We start from the raw sequence: 20249 nt of genomic DNA on the forward strand, positions 1-20249 counted from the left end.
TCCAAATATGCATAGCAAAACCCGGGGTGCCCCTCCATGCATCATTTCATCATAGGTGAGCACCTGATAAGAACCACCAATCTTCCTCACACAGGGATTAAACATCTCAAGTGGGGCTCAAACCCTAGTTGGTGAGGGGCAATTCGAAGTCAGCAACCTTAACCACTCTGCCACAAAGGTCTCATGGAAAGTAATATAGAGACAGCCTAATGATCATTGAGATTAAATCAGCAGTATACAAATAAACAGAACAGTTTACCTGTGACTGTGGTTTCACGGTGTGTAATTTGCACTTCAATGCCTCTAACACTGATGACGTCTTCAAAGGAGATCCAAAGTTCAAGGTGCTCGAAGCTGGTAAAGAAATGCCGTCTGCTCTTAACTTCAACTTAATCTCTTTTGTCACATCTGTATTTTCCATCTGACCTGTTAAATTTAGGTCATTTGCACTTGCAGGTGGTGCAGATGGAACTGCACTTGATTTACTGGTTTCAAATGAATCAAACAGATTTTGCCTTTCATTCTTTTCTGGAGATGATTCAAATGTTTTAGGGACAGAATTCAATGATAACTGGGTTCGACTTGTTAAAGCTTGAACCAGTGGAGATTTCGGAACAGTCTTTGAAACGCTATCCGTTTCTACTTTGGTTGGTGTGGTCTTTGAAAGTAAAGCTTCGATGGGACTTACTTCAGAACTTGTTTCAGTGTTTGGTTTTAACATTGCTGACCTAAGCAAATCGGAAATAGAACTATTTGAAGTCAAGGTTGGCACAGTCTGTGGTGCTTGATTAACAACCTGTGCTACTTGATTAACAACTTGTGGTATTTGATTAACAACCTGGTGTGTCTGATTAACAATCTGTGGTGCTTGCACAACCACCTTTGGTGTCTGAACAACCACTTGGGGAGTTTGATTATCCACCTGTGATGACTGACTAACAATAACCTGTTGTGTTTGATTAACTATATCTGAAACTGTAACATTCTGACTGGGTACAGAGGAAAGTTGAACTTTCGGAATTCCAATTAATTCAGCACCACTTTGTGACACTGACGTAGGTACATTCTGTTTCATCAGCTGAGCTTTTGCTAATGCAGACACTAAACCACCTGTCCCTGTCTTATTTATTAAATCATAAATCTGTCGAGTCACTTCAGATATATTTCCTTGCGCAGGTGCTGGTTTTTGGTTTTGAGGAACTGGCACATTTTGTGCTGTCTGGCCAGTCACACCTTGAACTGAGGTGTGCGGCAGAGACACAACTATATTTGCACTATTCTGAGGCATGCTTGTATTCCGAGTCAATGACTGAGTATTCTGGGGCATTGTCACTGTGGCAGATGGCACATTTTGGTTATTGGCTGTTGATTTTGCATCATTCAACACACTGTAATAGGTATCTAATATATCACTGGCTATGTTAACATTGCTTATCACATTTTGAGAAACAGATCCAAGCTGTTTGTCTATATTTAAACTTGGATCTCTCAATCTTTCTTCGATTGCACTAGAGTTACCCGCCCCTGAACTTGAATCTAGTTTTATAATCTTAGGTGGGCAAACTCCTGGAGATGGTCCATTTTGTTGTTCTTGTTTATGCTGCTTAATCAGTTTCTGCTGTTCCAATAACTGTCTCTTCTGCTGGTTCAGAAGCAGAATTCTTTGAGCAATGTCAAGTTTTTTCTTCATTTCTGGGGAAAGGTTTCCTTTATTGCCAATCTGATGAACTAAACCTTGCAAAGCTTGTTGCTGGTTCAACTGTGGGTTAACCGCAGTCTGTTTCAGTAGTCCTTGCAAATTTATCTGCTGCTGATTTGGAACCTGGGAACTAGGGGATGCACTAACACCTTGTGCTGGTACCTGGCCTGGTGTTTGCATTGTAGCACTAGGTGAAGCAGTTAATGTATTACCTTGTGTGTTAGTAATACTAGATAGACTTAATCCTGGCAGCTGTTTAAAACTAGAAGGAGTAGGAATTTTCTTGATCAAAACTTCTTTTCCAGATGCCTGTGGAATACTCCCACCCTCCGTAGATGGTGGTGTTGCCCCTGGGGGCTGTATCACAATTTTTGTATTTTCTGTCACCTTTATTCCAGAATTTTTACCACTTATTATCAAATATCCATCTGAAGAGACTCTGACATTTTCTGCCGTCTGCTTAACTGAGGGTTGTCCATTAGCATTTGATGCAACAATCCGGATTGTTTTTGGTTGTGTTGATCCAGGAGTAGTTTGATCAATGATACTTAATCCTGCATCCTTCTTACTCAAGTCTGCTTTCACAACAGTCTGGTTCTGGTTAGCCAGAGTATGAACCACCTGTGGTCTACTGAGGCGACCAACATTTTGTGCTAAATTTGGCTGTGTAAAAACTTTACGTTTTATTTCTCGGGTGGCAGCCATCCTAAGTACACCAGTGGAATTCATTTCAGCTTTTGGTATTATCATAACACCACCTTGAGGGTCAGGCACTCGGATTCTCTCTGGTCCACGAGTGATGATTCCATGGTTATGTAGAGCGCTAGCTGCTAATTTCTTCTCTCGCTGCCGTTTTAATTCGATCATCTCCTGAAGCAGCAGATTATGATGTGACTGGGTTTTGAACCGTGATTCTGTAGACTCTTTTGGTTTCTTTCTCACTGGAATCTTATCCTCCTCTTCACTGTCAGTCTGAAAAGTTTTTCACAGTGAAATGAGCGGTTTTATCACAATATCTAAATCAAATAACCTTCTACTCTAGTTGCAAGTGATATATGCTGTGTATATTTAAAAGGACATTCTGTAAAAATATGGCAAAGTTTAATTAAAGCCTAGTTAGGGCTTGGAGACTTTGCAAGCAGAAATCTACCCTTCTACTCATCTTCCTTGCAGGGCCATACCAATTCTGAGCCTTCAAATCATGCTATACAATTAATAAATTGTACAAGATGAGTATCCTCACTAAATTGATTTAAACTAGATGTGTGTCCACAGGACACAGGTGCCCTTACGTTCCGTCACTGTACATTGTTTCAAGACTCTACGAAAAATATTTTTTCAGAAATACGCAAGACAAACTTTATACACTTTATGTGTATTTTTCATTTAGACAAGGACCATAACTCTGGTCATGCTGAGTGAAATCCCCAAGAGATTACCAGGTGCACAACTTCACATACTATATTACAATCCTCTAGTGTTTTATGACGCTAGGTAAAGTACTTTTTGAGAAACATGGGACATAAAAACTTTTATACCCTTTATACCTGGTCTTGCAGTGAAACAAGAAACTACTTTTGAAACAAGAGGGTCATGGTGACCCTGGATCGCTCACCTGAGTAATATGAGCCACATGTTCCAAATGGCAAATAAAATACTAAAATATTAAGAAGGTAGATCAGTAGGTCACATTCATGGTAACTTAAAGTCAGTTTTAAGATAGGTGTGCAAAACTGAACATGTCATCTAAATTTCAAGGTTGTATCTTAAAAAACAAGGAAGTAGGTCAGTAGGTCAAGGTCAGTCATGAGATTCCTAATCACTTGAGGTCATCAGGTAATTATAATTAAACAGCCCAGGAAATATGATCTGATAATTTTTGAAGTATTTTTCCTATATAACTCATAATTATAACAAGTGATCCCCTGGGCAGGGCCTCTATTCACCCCAGGGGCATAATTTGAACAATCTTGTTAGATATCCACCAGGCAATGCTACTTACCAAATAACAAGGCCTAGGCCTTGAACTTTCAGACAAGAAGATTTTTTTCCTATATATAAGTCTATGTTAAACTTAATACCCCCAGGGCAGGGCCTCTTTTCACCCTAGGGACATAATTTGAACAAATGTGGTAGAGAAACACTAGGAAAGGCAACATAACTAATATCAAAAGCCTAGGCCTTGCAGTTTCGGGCAAGAAGATTTTTAAAAGTTTTTTTTTCCTATATAAGTCTATGAAAAATTTTAGACCCCCCGGGGCAGGGCCCCTTTTTTCACCCAGGGGCATAAAATGAACAATTTTGGTAGAGGACCCCAAGGCAATGCTACATACAAAATATCAAAGGCTTAGGTCTTGTGGTTTTAGACAAGAAGATTTTTATAGATTTTTACTATATAAGTCTATGTAAAACTTGTGATCCCTGGGGTGGGGCCTCTTTTCACCCCAGGGGCACAATTTGAATAATCTTGATAGAGGACCATAAGATGATGTCACAGGCCAAATATCAAGGCTCTATGCCTTGCGGTTTTTGAAACAACAATTTTTAAAGTTTTTCCTTTCAGTTGCCATGGCAACCAGAGTTCTGCATGGAATTAAATTCTTTGAACAATTTTGAAAGGGGACCTGTGAAGTTTGGTGTAATTCTGCCCAGTAGTTTTCAAGAAGAAGATTTTTTTAGAAAATGTTGACGGACGATGGACATTGAGTGGTCACAAAAGCTCACCATGAGCCTTTGGCTCAGGTGAGCTAAAAAGTGCATGCCTCCCATACTGCTTCATTTAAATAGAAGTGGAAGCTGATAGGTAATATCTGGGTAAATGTCTGTCAAATTTTTATAACCTATATGTTATGAACCGGACAGAGAAAAAACCCTATTGACCTCTGACCTCAGTGTGACCTTGATCTCTGAGCTAGGGGTCTGAGTGTTGTGCACGACAAGTTGTCTAATTCTAGGAAACATTCGTGCCAAAACGTATTAAAAATCCCATGATGGATGACTGAGTTATGGACTGCAAAGGAAAACCCTTATTGAACTTTGGCCTCAAAATGTGGCCTTGGGTGGGGGGATTATTATTATTATTATTCCAGATTTATATAGGTATAATAGGCATAAAGAAACCTATTGACCTTTGTTCTCTGAGTGTGGCCTTGACCTTTAGGCTTGGGTATTGCACGCAACACAAACTTTAAAGCACTTTTTGTGTATTTTGTACAAAGTCAAGGACCATAATTCTGGTCTGGCCGAGTGAAATCCCAAACAGAACACTAGATGCACAACTTCATATGCTATATAACAATCCACTATTGTTTTATGACTCTAAGTCAAATACTTTTTGAGATATATGGGACACAAACTTTATGCCCTTTATGCATACTTTTCAAGGGCAATAACTGTGGTCTGACAGAAAGAAATCCCAAACAAAACCCCAGATGCACAACTTCACATGCTGAATAATATTTCTATTATATTTCATGACCGTAGGTAGAATACGTTTTGGGACACAAACTTTTATGTTCTTTTATGCATATTTTCGACTCAGTCAAGCGAACTTTGGTCTGGCTGAATGAAATCTAATATGCTGAATAACATTTGTGTAATGTTCCATAGTCCTAGGTCAAATACTTTTTGAAATACATCTGACACAATCTTGCTGGCCCTTTTTATGCATATTTTCACTATATCAAGGGCCATAACTCTGGTGCGCCTGTGTGAAATCGCAATTACAACACCAGGTGCACAACTTCACATGCTAAATGACAATCCTGGTTTGATGACTCCGAGTCAAATACTTTTTGAGATATGCACAGCATAAATTCAGACGGACGGACTAGGGCAACTCTAAGTGCTCCCCAACCCACCAAAACTTTGGCGGGCACAAAAAAGTACCTTACCTCTTCATCATCACTGTTAAGTGCATTGTGTACAGTTTGCAAAGCTCTAGAGCTGGCAGCCCTCTGTGGCCGGTACCGCTTTTCTCCAGTACGGGGTGCACCCCTGTTTCCGGGTACCATGAATGTTTTGTCCTCATAATACTTGTCAGTTGGTTCTTCACTTACAAATCTTTTCATGTATTTCTTCAACATATTCTCCATTGATCTGGCACAGTCAGAAAATTCTGCAAAATGAAAAGAACGTTCTAGCTGCTTCTGAATGTAACAGAGTAGTATCTGATATGAATTTTTTGATTTTAGCCAAGAAAGCTTCTTCCTGGAGAGGGGGATGGTGGGGGTAAGTATCATTTTCAACAGCATTTCAGTTATGTTATGGCAGTGTTCCTGGATTCTGTACCAGTACTATAAGCCACCCATAATTTTCTTTAAATTGCATATAACTTACCACTATCTTGTCCATTAAACCGTTTACAGTTATTAAACATCAGTCTAAAGTCGGACAGGAAATGCTGTGTTGACCGATACTCCCGATTCTCTACTTTTTCCTCGATTTTTGACAAGTCCATTGGCCGCTGAAATATAATAACAACAGATGTAATACTTTTAAAATCTTTACAAAAAGGTAAATGTCATAGGTCGAGATTTACCTCAATTACAGTGAAACACCGCTCACTTGAGCACCCAGGCTAGCTCGAGCAATTTGTGTGGTCCCGGCCGAATTCCTTCTATTTTCTATGTGAAATTACCATGGATGGGTCGAGCATCGATAACTCGAGCATGCCACCTGGTCCCTGTGTATAAATTTACTTTTTGTTGCTTCTGGCAAACTCGAGCAGAGGTGTCAAAATTTTTCACACCTTCGACCGTCGGAATGTATCGGTTAATTAAAATTTTTCACACGCCGTGAGAATTGCGTGGTCTATTCCCCGACTATCTTATTTATTTTATTTATTTTATTTTGTTGGGTTTAACGTCGCACCGACACAATTTTAGGTCATATGGCGACTTTCCAGCTTTAATGGTGGAGGAAGACCCCAGGTGCCCCTCCGTGCACAATTCCATCACGAGCGGGCACCTGGGTAGAACCACCGGCCTTCCGTAAGCCAGCTGGATGGCTTCCTCACGTGAAGAATTCTATGCCCCAAAGCCGACTATCTTAAGTGTAAAGCAAAGTAAGTAAGTATGTCGGTACATTTGATATAACAAGAGCTGTCCGTAAGACAGCCAAGCTCGACTATTCGAAATATTGTCCCAGAAGCAGGAAAATATTACCCAAAAAGGTTAAATATTAAAAGAGTTTTAAGTTCAAAAGGGGGCATAATTTGACCAAAATGCATATCAGTTATGGGACTTGCTGCTATCAACTAGTTTTATAACCCCGAAGGCACATGTGAAGTTTTAATTCAATATTTACATTAGTTTTGGAGATAGAAACTCGCATGTAAAACTTTAACCAGAATTTTCAAAGTCCAAAAGGGGGCATAATTTGCCCAAAATACATGCCAGAAATATGGGACTTGACCCAGTGAGGTTGGTAACTGATCTAGAAAAAGAAAAAAAAAGTTTCAAATCTATATGCCTTTTAGTAATTGCTATATGTACTTGCATGCAAAACTTTAACCAGGATTTTCTAAGTCCAAAAAGGGGAATAATTTGCTCAAAATACATGTAAGAGTTATGGGACTTGATCCAGTGAGGTAAGTAACTGATCTCGAAAAAGAAAAAAATAAGTTTCAAATCTATATGCCTTTTAGCAATAGCTGTATGTACTTGCACGCAAAACTTTAACCAGAATTTGCTAAGTCCAAAAGGGGGCATAATTTGGCCAAAATGAAGGTCAGGGTTATGGGACTTGCTGCTATCAACTAGTTTTATAACCACAAAGACACATGTGAAGTTTCAAATCAATATCTGCATTAGTTTTGGAGATAGTAACTTGCATGTAAAACTTTAACCAAAATTTTCTAAGTCTAAAAGGGGGCATAATTTTCCCAAAATACATGTCAGAGTTATGGGACTTGACCCAGTGAGGTTGGTAATTGATCTAGAAAAAGGAAAAATAAGTTTAAAATCTATATGCCTTTTAGAAATAGCTGTATGTACTTGCACACAAAACTTTAACCAGAATTTTCTAAGTCCAAAAGGGGGAATAATTTGGCCAAAATGAAGGTCAGAGTTATGGGACTTGCTGCTATCAACTAGTTTTATAACCCCGAAGACACATGTGAAGTTTCAAATCAATATCTGCATTAGTTTTGGAGATAGTAACTTGCATGTAAAACTTTAACCAAAATTTTCTAAGTCCAAAAGGGGGCATAATTTGCTCAAAATACATGTCAGAGTTATGGGACTTGACCCAGAGAGGTTGGTAATTGACCTAGAAAAACATAAAATAAGTTTCAAAGCTATATGCCTTTAACTGATGGCTGTATGTACTTGCATGCAAAAACTTAACCAAGGTGTGACGCCGACGCCGACGCCGACGCCAGGGTGAGTAGAATAGCTAGACTATTCTTCGAATAGTCGAGCTAATAATGAGATTAATTATTGATGAAAGGTTGAAGGAAAGTTTTATTGATCAATTACTGTTTCAGGTAAGTTATTACATATTCTAATATGCTTTTCTCTGTTAAAACACTCTTACGCTAGAATGACGTCAGGTTAACGTGCGGTGAAGTCAATGTTTTTGTTGCGACCAAGAAAGAGCGCTACTATATTTTATTTACTCTTTCAGATTAAGGGCATATTAGAATCGAAATAATTAAAAGCAAACCGAGAAAAAACTTACTGGATAGATTACCAGGCAATAATTAACTTTTTCAACATAAACATTGTGACTTCATGATGCTTTGAAGGTAAAAATCTGTTTTAAACCAATGAAAAAACATCAACAAAAGCACCGCCTTGCGGGTGCCGACGCTCATCTGATTTGTTTTGTATAATAGAAATATTGTCCTACCCATGATTTTCTAAGTCTAAAAAGGGCCATTATTCTTGCAGAAAGCAGAGTAGAGTTATGTTTCTTGATGTACAGCGTCCGCTTATGATGGTGAAAAACTGTTGCAAGTTTTAAAGCAATAGTTTTGATAGTTTATGAGAAAAGCTGACTTAAACATAATACTCAACCAAGAAAACTGATTTTCTTAGTCCAAAAGGGGCAATAATTATTGCAAAAAGCAGGATGGAGTTATGTTTCTTGCTGTACAGGGTCAACTTAAGATGGTGAACAAGTGCTGCAAGTTTCAAAGCAATAGCTTTGATAGTTTAAGAGAAAAAGTTGACCTAAACATAAAACTTAACCAAGAAATCTGATATTTTCTAAGTCCAAAAGGGGCCATACATCTTGCAAAAAGCAGGATGGAGTTATATTTCTTGATGTACAGGGTCAGCTTATGATGGTGAACAAGTGTTGCAAGTTTCAAAGCAATAGCTTTGATAGTTTAGGAGAAAAGCTGACCTAAACATAAAACTTAACCACGAAAACTGATTTTCTAAGTCCAAAAGGGGCAATTATTCTTGCAAAAAGCAGGATGGAGTTATGTTTCTTGATGTACAGGCTCAGCTTATGATGGTAAACAACTGCTGCAAGTTTCAAAGCAATAACTTTGATAGTTCAGGAGAAAAGTTGACCTAAACATAAAACTTAACCAAACAAGAGGGCCAAGATGGCCCTAGGTCGCTCACCTAAGAAACACTCCATAACAGTGTAAAACATGTTTGACCTAGTGATTTCATGGAAACAAATATTCTGACCAATTTTCATTAAGATTGGACCAAAAAATTGGTCTCTTGCGATAAAACAAGCATTTTCTTAGATATGACCTAGTTTTTGACCCTAGATGACCCATGTTCAAACTCTACCTAGATTTTATCAAGGCAATCATTCTGACCAAAATTCATGAAGATCAACTGAAAAATACAGCCTCTATCACATACAGAAGTTTTTTCTTTGATTTGACCAAGTGACCTAGTTTTTGACCTCAGATGACTCATATTCAAATTCGACCTAGATTTCATTAAGGCAATCAACCTGACCAAATTTCATAAATATCAACTGAAAAAAAAAACAGTCTCTATCGCATACACAAGATTTTTCTTTAATTTGACCTAGTGACCTAGTTTTTGACCTCAGATAACCCATATTCAAAACCGACCTAGTTTTCATCAAGGCAATCACTCTGACCAAATTTCATGAAGATCAATTGAAAAATACATCCTCTATTGCATACACAATGTTTTTCTTCGATTTGACCTAGTGACCTAGTTTTTGACCCCAGATGACCCATTTTCGAAATCAGCCTAGATTTTATCAAGGTAATCATTCTGGCTAAATTTCATGAAGATCAGTTGAAAATACAGCCTCTATTGCATACACAAGGTTTTTCTTTGATTTGACCTAGTGACCTAGTTTTTGACCCCAGATGACCCATTTTCGAACTTGGTCTAAATTTCATCAAGGCAATCATTCTGACCAAAATTCATGAAGATCAATTGAAAAATACAGCCTCTATCGCATACACAAGGTTTTTACGTGATATGACCTAGTGACCTAGTTTTTGACCCCAGATGACCCATTTTCGAACTCGGCCTAGATTTCATCAAGGTAATCATTCTGACCAAAATTCATGAAGATCAATTGAAAAATACCGCCTCTATCATATACACAAGGTTTTCTTTGATTTGACCTAGTGACCTAGTTTTTGACCCGAGATGACCCATTTTCGAACTCGGCCTAGATTTCATCAAGGCAATCATTCTGACCAAAATTCATGAAGATCAATTGAAAAATACAGCCTCTATCGCATACACAAGGTTTTTCTTTGATTTGACCTAGTGACCTAGTTTTGACCGAGATGACCATTTCGAACTCGGCCTAGATTTCATCAAGGTTATCATTCTGACCAATATTCATGAAGAAGAATTGAAAAATACAGCCTCTATCGCATACACAAGGTTTTTCTTTGATTTGACCTAGTGACCTAGTTTTTGACCCGACATGACCCATTTTCGAACTCGGCTTAGATTTCATCAAGGTTATCACTCTGACCAATATTTATGAAGATTAATTGAAAAATACCGCCTCTATCGCATACACAAGGTTTTTCTTTGATTTGACCTAGTGACCTAGTTTTTGACCCGAGATGACCCATTTTCGAACTCGGCCTAGATTTCATCAAAGTTATCATTCTGACCAATATTCATGAAGATTAAATGAAAAATACAGCCTCTATCGCATACACAAGGTTTTTCTTTGATTTGACCTAGTGACCTAGTTTTTGACCCGAGATGACCCATTTTCGAACTCGGCCTAGATTTCATCAAAGTTATCATTCTGACCAATATTCATGAAGATTAATTGAAAAATACAGCCTCTATCGCATACACAAGCTAAATGTTGACAGACGACGGACGACAGACGACAGACGACGGACGACGGACGCCGGACATCGAGCGATCAGAAAAACTCACCTGAGCATTGCTCAGGTGAGCTAAAAATCTGATTTATTCTAAGTACAAAAGGGGCCATAAATCTTGCAAAAAGCAGGATGGAGTTATGTTTTGTTGCTGTACAGGGTCAGCTTATAATGGTGAACAAGTGTTGCAAGTTTCAAAGCAATAGCTTTGATAGTTTAGGAGAAAAGCTGACCTAAACATAAAACTTAACCAGGCAATGCCGACGCAGACGCCGACACCGATCAAGTGATGACAATAACTCATCATTTTTTTTCAAAAAATCAGATGAGCTAAAAAACAGTGTGCTGGACTATTCCACAGCTTGCAAGTGGAAAAAGGGGCATAACTTCGCAAGACTTATTAACTAACTAGGTTATTTTACTATAATTTCCTACAAATTTAAATGTTAAGAGACTAGGGCAATAATTTGTAATTAATTTCAAAGTGTTCTCTGTCTTCAGTATGTATTTTTAGTATGTAGGAAGTTTTGTGTGAAGTTTTAATCTAATATACATAGCTGTTACTGAGATACTGCTTTTTTGCATTAAAAATCTAAAACAAATTTTCTAAGTAGTAAAAGGGCCATAATTTACATAAGATCCAACAAGTTACCCAACTTGAATATTTCAGCAGGCTTGGCGACTGGGAAACATTGTGTGAAGTTTCAATCCAATATATACAGTTGTTACTAAGATACAGCTCAATAGTAACTTGCATGCAAAACTTAAACTGAAATTTCTAAGTTGAAAAAAGAGCCATTATTATGCCCCGCTTCGAAGGAGGGGTATATTGTTTTGCAGATGTCGGTCTGTTGGTGTGTAGACCAATCCGTTTCTGGATGATATCTCAAGAATGCTTGGGCCTAGGATCATAAAAGTTGATAGGGAGGTTGGACATAACCAGCAGATGACCCATATTGATTTTGAGATCAGTAGGTCAAAAGTTAAGGTCACAGTGACCCGGAACAGTTAAACGGTTTCCGGATGATAACTTAAGAATGCTTGGGCCTAGGATCATGAAAGTTGATAGGGAGGTTGATCATCAGCAACAAATGACACCTATTGATTTTGAGGTCAGTAGGCCAAAGGTCAAGGTCACATTGACCCGGAACAGTTAAACAGTTTCCGGATGATAACTCAAGAACACTTGGGACTAGGAGGGAGGTTGGTCATGAACAGCTGATGACCCGTATTGATTTTGAGGTCAGTAGGTCAAAGGTCAAGGTTACAGTGACCCAAAACATTTAAACCGTTTCTGGAGAACGCTTGGGCCTAGGATCACGAAACTTTATACGGAGGCTGGTCATGAGCAGCAGATGACCCCTATCGATTTCGTGGTCAATAGGTCAAAGGTAAAGGTAACATTGACAAAGAACAGTAGAACTTTTTAGTACAGTGACCAAATAATTTCTGTTCCTTGTGCAATTACTGAATGCATCAAGGGGGGCATTTCATGTTCTACGAACTCTTGTTTGAATTAAATTCAAGCAACAGAATGCAACTTAATTATGACTTGTAAGCATTGTGTCAAGTTTCAATCTGATACTGAGATACAATTCTACAGCTAGTTGCATATAAAACTTTAAATCACATTTTCTAAGATGAACAGAGCCATAATTTAAATCAAATTCAATCACGAGTTATCTAACTTGGTAATTCCAGTTGGTTTGATGAACAGAAAGCCTTATGTAAAGTTTTAATCCAATGAAAATGGTAACTGAGATATATAACTCTATTTTCACTCAATTCATCATTTCTAGTGTTATATTTATATTCTTTTGCCAAACTTGGTGGAAATAAGCTGGATGAAAAAAATTCACCTAAATGTGGGCCAGTACCTTTAACAGGTAGTCCTTAAGTAACTTAACAAAAGTTAATCACCAAAGACAAAGTTTCTCGATTACTAAGCCAGTAATATTTCATTTCTGCTTGTGGCTGACCTGAACAGGAATTGAAAGTTAACAAATAATTGTCAAAAGGTGTTACTTTCTCTCCTCAAACCAAAGAAAAGAAATTTGAGAAGCAAGACTACATATCAATTTACTGTATGTAAAAAGTTTCAAGTTTAACAAACCTTGATGACATCACTGTAGCCAGGTGCTTGTTCATCTGTGACTGGTTCCAGAAAAGGCCAACAATCTTTATGGTACTTCATAGCATTTATTACTGAAAGTTTTGAGGAAAAAGATTACTTGTGGTACCAGTCTACCTATTTGTAATAAGTAAGATTGCTCTTTTTCTAATATTCCAACCATCTGTTATGGCAACAGTTTTAGTGTAATAAACAAGAGAGCCATGAAGGCCCTGTATCGCTCACATGACCTATTGACCTAAAGATCCTCAAGATTAACATTCTGACCAAGTTTCATTAAGATATGGTCATAAATGTGGCCTCTGAAGTGTAAACTAGCTTTTCCTTTGATTTGACCTGGTGACCTAGTTTTTGACCAACATGACCCAGATTCAAACTGGACCTTGAGATCATCAAGATTAACATTCTGACGAAAGTTTCATAAAGATACTGTCATAAATATGGCCTCTACACTGTTAACAGCTTTTCCTTTGATTTGACCTGGTAACCTAATTTTTCACCCCACCTGATCCAGATCTGAACATGACCTATAGATCATCAAGATTAACATTCTGACCAAGTTTCATTAAGATATGGTCATAAATGTGGCCTCTACAGTGTAAACTTGCTTTTCCTTTGATTTGACCTGGTAACCTAGTTTTTGATCCTAAATGACCCAGATTCAAACTGGACCTTGAGATCATCAAGATTACCATTCTGACCAAGTTTCATGAAGATACATTCATAAATGTTGCCTCTACAGTGTTAACAAGCTTTTCCATTGATTTGACCCGGTGACCCAGTTTTTGACACGACATGACCCAGATTCGAACTTAACCTAAAGATCATCAAGATTAACATTCTTAGTTTCATGAAGATACAGTCATAAATGTGGCCTGAAGAGTGTTAACAAGCTTTTCCTTTGATTTGACCTAGTGACCTAGTTTTTGACCCCACCTGACCCAGATCTAAACTTAACCTATAGAGCCTCAAGATTAATATTCTGACCAAGTTTCATTAAGATATGGACATAAATGTAGCCTCTACAGTGTAAACAAGCTTTTCCTTTGATTTGACCTGGTGACCTAGTTTTTGATCCTACATGACCCACATTCAAACTGGACCTTGTGATCATCAAGATTAACATTCTGACCAAGTTCCATGAAGATACAGTCGTAAATCTGGCCTCTACAGTGTCAACAAGCTTTTCCTTTAATTTGACCTGGTGACCTAGTTTTTGACCCAAGATGACCCAATATCAAACTCGGCCAAGACTTTATTGAGGGTAACATTCTGACCAAGTTTCATTAAGATTGGGCCAAAATTGTGACCTCTAGAGTGTTAACAAGCTTTTCCTTTGATTTGACCTGGTGACCTAGTTTTTGATCCCAGATGACCCAATATCGAACTCGTCCAAGATTTTATTGAGGGTAACATTCTGACTAAGTTTCATTAAGATTGGCTCAAAATTGTGACCTCTGGAGTGTTAACAGTCAAACTGTTGACGCCGATGGACGACGGACACAGGGTGATCACAAAAGCTCACCTTTGAGCACTTTGTGCTCAGGTGAGCTAAAAAGACTCGAGGTACTGATAATAAAATCTACCGTATTTTACCTAAGTCTTGAGACAGCATAAAATAATTATTTTTTTCACTGTCCCAAGACTTATTTCCCGAAAAATAATTATTTTGAAAAGTGTCCCAAAAATATGGACACAATAATCGTCATCGGGTAACATCCCCAACCCACCCGTGTTGAAAGCGAAAAAAAACAAAAAACAACGATTATCGGTAATTATTCTGTTGATAAACAAAGTAATTGGCCTTGTTTTCATCAATTAACACCCCCTCAAAGAGCTAAAAGAAGTGTGTCGGTATCATGACATTAGAAGTGGAGATCAAAGCGGTATAGTTTCCCCGAGATTTTCATGGCATTACATCATGTTTTCGCGCCATGTTGCACACTGTTTGATCGAAGCACCTAGATTCTTAAGTGCTGAGATCTAGTGTTGTAACAATTAATAAAACAAGAGCTGTCTCCGTAGGATGACACATGCCCCCGATGGCACTTTGAATGAATAGTTATGGCCGATGTTAGAGTTTAGGACCTTTGACCTACGGACCTGGGTCTTGCGCGCGACACATTGTCTTACTGTGTCACACATTCATGCATAGTTATTTTAAAATCCATGCATGAATGACAAAGATATGGACCGGACATGCCCATCAATGCACTATCATGAAAAATGATCTTAAACGTCTAAGTGTGACCTTGACCTTTGAGTTACGGACCTGGGTCTTGCGTGCGACACGTTGTCTTACTGTGGTACACATTCATGCCAAGTTATTTGAAAATCCATCCATCGATGACAAAGATATGGACCGGACACGCCCATCAATGCACTATCCTTTAACGTCTAAGTGTGACCTTGACCTTTGAGCTACGGACCTGGGTCTTGCGCACTGCATGTCGTCTTACTGTGGTACACATTCATGCCAAGTTATTTGAAAATCCATCCATCAATGACAAAGATATGGACCAGATACGCCCATGAATGCACTATCCTTTAACGTCTAAGAATGACCTTGACCTTTGAGCTACGGACCTGGGTCTTGCGCACTGCACGTCGTCTTACTGTGGTACACATTCATGCCAAGTTATTTGAAAATCCATCCATCGATGACAAAGATATGGACCGGACACGCCCATCAATGCACTATCCTTTAACGTCTAAGTGTGACCTTGACCTTTGAGCTACGGACCTGGGTCTTGCGCACTGCACGTCTTCTTACTGTGGTACACATTCATGCCAAATTATTTGAAAATCCATCCATCGATGACAAAGATATGGACCGGACACGCCCATCAATGCACTATCCTTTAACGTCTAAGTGTGACCTTGACCTTTGAGCTACGGACCTGGGTCTTGCGCACTGCACGTCGTCTTACTGTGGTACACATTCATGCCAAGTTATTTGAAAATCCATCCATCGATGACAAAGATATGGACCGGACACGAAAATTGCAGACAGACCGACAGACAGACAGACGGTTCAAAAACTATATGCCTCCCTTCGGGGGCATAAAAAAGCTTCTTTTTAATTTGTTAAAGCGGATGTGCAATATCCCGTATAAACTGACAGGTAAACGTGTCAAACTATAATAGCGAATATCTTACCTCTGTGACCTATTTGCCCTCAAGGAAATTACAAAGTGGTTTGAGAAGAATATCTTATTATAAAGTGTCGAGTCAAAGAATACATGTACATGTACAAAGATTCATTCAAAACTTATTAAAAATACGCAACAACATCATTGTTTTTGTTTTTTAACCGCATTTTCTATTTACGTTCATGAGGTCACGTAACAGAAATCTGTTTGCCAAAAATCGTTTTACTTCATATTTTTAAATTGCTGCCGCATTTTCATTATTTAAGATTTTTCTATTCTGTTTTTTGTACTTTCTGGTCAAAAGTCTGAATTTTATGCCCATAGTTTGTATCATTTATTTACTTTTAGAAAGAAATAAGTATTTAGGATCGCGCTGTTTGAAATATTTTGCAAGTAATTTTATGAAAATTCGACCGTTTTTATAGGATTTTGCCAACATTTCTGTCGATACCTTTTTAAAATTGTTATAGAATTCAAACTATATTACTTCTCAATCGGTGTTGAAAATCTGAAGCGATAAAATCAAACAAGAGCACCGCCTTGCAGGTGCTGACGCTCATCTGATTTTTTTTGTATAAAAGAAATATTGTCCTACCCATGATTTTCAAAGTCTAACAAGAGCTGTCTCCATAGGATGACACATGCCCTCGACGGCACTTTGAATGAATAGTTATGGCCGATGTTAGAGTTTAGGACCTTTGACCTACGGACCTGGGTCTTGTGCGCGACACTTTGTCTTACTGTAGTACACATTCATGCCCAATAATTTTAAAATCCATGCATGAATGACAAAGATATGGACCGGACACGCCCATCAATGCACTATCATGAAATATGACCTTTAACGACTAAGTGTGACCTTGACCTTTGAGCTACGGACCTGGATCTTGCGCGCAACACGTTGTCTTACTGTGGTTCACATTCATGCCAAGTTATTTGAAAATCCATCCATGGATGACAAAGATATGGACCGGACACGAATGCACTATCATGTAAAATGACCTGTAACGTCTAAGTGTGACCTTGAACTTTGAGCTACGGACCTGGGTCTTGCGTGCGACACGTCGTCTTACTGTGGTACACATTCATGCCAAGTTATTTGAAAATCCATCCATCGATGACAAAGATATGGTCCGGACACGAATGCAGTATCATGAAAAATGACATTTAACGTCTAAGTGTGACCTTGACCTTTGAGCTACAGACCTGGGTCTTGCGCGCGACACGTCATCTTACTGTGGTACACATTCATGCCAAGTTATTTGAAAATCCATCCATCGATGACAAAGATATGGACCGGACACGAAAATTGCGGACAGACAGACTGACAGACCGACAGACTGTTCAAAAACTATATGCCTCCCTTCGGGGGCATAAAAAGGGCCATCATTCTTGCAAAAAGCAGGATAGAGTTATGTTTCTTGATGTACAGTGTCCATTTATGATGGTGAAAAACTGTTGCAAGTTTTAAAGCAATAGCTTTGATAGTTAATGAGAAAAGTTGACTTAAACATAATATTCAACCAAGAAAATGATTTTTCTGAGTCAAAAAGGGGCAATCATTATTGCAAAAAGCAGGATGGAGTTATGTTGCTTGCTGTACAGGGTCAGCTTATGATGGTGAACAAGAGTTGCAAGTTTTAAAGCAAAAGCTTTGATAGTTTAAGAGAAAAAGTTGACATAAACATAAAACTTAACCAAGAAATCTGATATTTTCTAAGTCCAAAAGGGGCCATAAATCTTGCAAAAAGCAGGATGGAGTTATGTTTCTAGCTGTACAGGGTCAGCTTATGATGCTGAACAAGTGTTGCAAGTTTTAAAGGAATAGTTTTGATAGTTTAGGATAAAAGTTGACCTTAACTTAACCAAGAAAACTGATTTTCAAAGTCCAAAAGGGGCAATAATTCTTGCAAAAAGCAAGATGAAGTTATGTTTCTTGATGTACAGGGTCAGCTTATGATGGTGAACAAGTATTCCAAGTTTCAAAGCAATAGCTTTGATAGTTTAGGAGAAAAGTTGACCTAAACATAAAACTTAACCAAGAAATCTGATATTTTCTAAGTACAAAAGGGGCCATAAATCTTGCAAAAAGCAAGATGGAGTTATGTTTCTTGCTATACAGGGTCAGCTTATGATGGTGAACAAGTATTCCAAGTTTCAAAGCAATAGCTTTGATAGTTTAGGAGAAAAGCTGACCTAAACATAAAACTTAACCAGGCAAGGCCAATGCAGACAACCGCTCAAGTGATGACAATTACTCATCATTTTTTTTCAAAAAATCAGATGAGCTAAAAATGAATGCGTTTTTTGTATATGTGCCGATGAACAAAAGTAACGGCGTTGTTAGTTAGACATTACGATAGGTCGCTCATGGAATGGAAAATTACCGGCATTGGGTTTTGATATCTGTATGATTCGCGGGTAAATTCCAGTCAGTGGTAAATAAAAATAAATAAATAACGGAAAATGGACTTCCTGGCTGCAGCAAAAAAAAAAAAAAACGCTGAGAAAATACATGTCCAAGAACTTAGGGTCAAGAAAAATAATTATTTTTCCACATTTTAGGGGTGTCCCAAGATTTAGGGTGTCCCAAGACTTAGGTAAAATACGGTATCTATTTATAATACAAAATTCCATTATAAATAGTACATCTAATCATGTATATGTGATTTAAAAAATAACTTAACTCTGTGAAAGACATACTAGTACAGTTTCTTATGTGTTAATAATGTCTGGACAATAATTAGAACATTCACTGGTCAGCTGACAACTTCTAAAACTGATCACCTGCAAAACAGATGTTTCCTGTTGTCCAACAACTTAACAAGCTCAGAACAATTACAGTTTAAGACTGATACTATATCTGTTACCCAGGAGTTACCTACCTTTCGTTAAGGCTTCATAATCCTCTTCCTCTTTCAGATCACATCTGCAATGGTTGTCAACACACACACACATTTATAAGCAGATATGCAATTGTTACTTTTAATGAGTAAGAAATTTTGAATTTAAAATTTCAAGATAACTATGTACTGGCACTGTACAGATTTTTTTCACCCCTCTTGTCAAGCATTTAGAAAGGATGTTGAAGGTTCTGGGTGACAGAATAATATTCATGGCATAAAAACTTTTCTTGAATTTCATGTTTCATGGTTAAACTAAAACAAAAACAAACTAGAGCTGCTTTTGAGAAAAGTGCATGTCTCCCACAACTGCCTTATCATCTTAATAGCAGGTCTGTCTTTATATATATACATATAGTGAATCTAGATTGACTTGTATGAATGGTTCAGTAATTTTTGGTCATGTCAGTCTTGATGGACTTGTATGAATGGTTTCGTAATTTTTGGTCATGTCAGTCTCGATGGGCTTGACGAATGGTTCTGTAATTTTTGGTCAAGGGCCATAATTCCAAAGTGCCTGGGCCAATTTGGCTAGTTATCGAACTTGGCCAAGGAGTTATTGGCAAGCATATTTTGTTCAAGTTTGGTGGAGATCGAATGAGAAATGTTCGAGTGCGGACTAGCTTTGTGACAGACAGACAGGAGTAAATCAATGTCTCCCACACCACTGTGTGGTGGGAGACATAATTCATTATCTTTATAATTTCAAATGCACAAACTGAGTCCAAAGGAAACAGCAATTTTTGACGAAACCATTGACACTAGATCAGAAAAAATGTGATAATGTGTATATGCCACACCAGTATTCATAAAACAAAGAAATGGTCATGATTGAGGTAAAATTCTAGCTTTATTTCCACAACCTATATATTACCTGGAATGTTTGAGTTCAACAATGTTTACAATGCATACTGAATTAACCTCAACTTTAAATCGTGCATCTGTCACCTTTTCCTATACTTACAAATCACTGAAAAATACTGTTAATGTTACATTTTAATCTACATTACTTGTTTCCTTGCACAAATTGCTACTGAAACTATCCTGTTTAGGCTAA

At 37.9% G+C, this 20249-nt stretch overlaps 1 protein-coding gene across 6 annotated transcripts in view; it reads right to left on the reverse strand.

The window, feature by feature from the left end:
- Positions 1–20249, reverse strand: part of LOC123536403 (uncharacterized) — a 90948-nt gene that overhangs the window by 13471 nt on the left and 57228 nt on the right. For all 6 annotated transcript variants that reach the window (XM_045319571.2, XM_053528176.1, XM_045319572.2 and 3 more), the window contains exons 14-18: positions 19175–19218; positions 13120–13211; positions 6038–6164; positions 5593–5816; positions 260–2671 (exon numbers count right to left, since the gene is read on the reverse strand). In XM_045319571.2, the coding sequence (XP_045175506.2) occupies positions 260–2671; positions 5593–5816; positions 6038–6164; positions 13120–13211; positions 19175–19218 (2899 nt within the window). The remainder of the gene's footprint in view (positions 1–259; positions 2672–5592; positions 5817–6037; positions 6165–13119; positions 13212–19174; positions 19219–20249) is intronic.

The sequence above is a fragment of the Mercenaria mercenaria genome, chromosome 17, assembly GCF_021730395.1.
Source record: "Mercenaria mercenaria strain notata chromosome 17, MADL_Memer_1, whole genome shotgun sequence".
NCBI classification, from domain to species: Eukaryota; Metazoa; Mollusca; class Bivalvia; order Venerida; family Veneridae; genus Mercenaria; species Mercenaria mercenaria.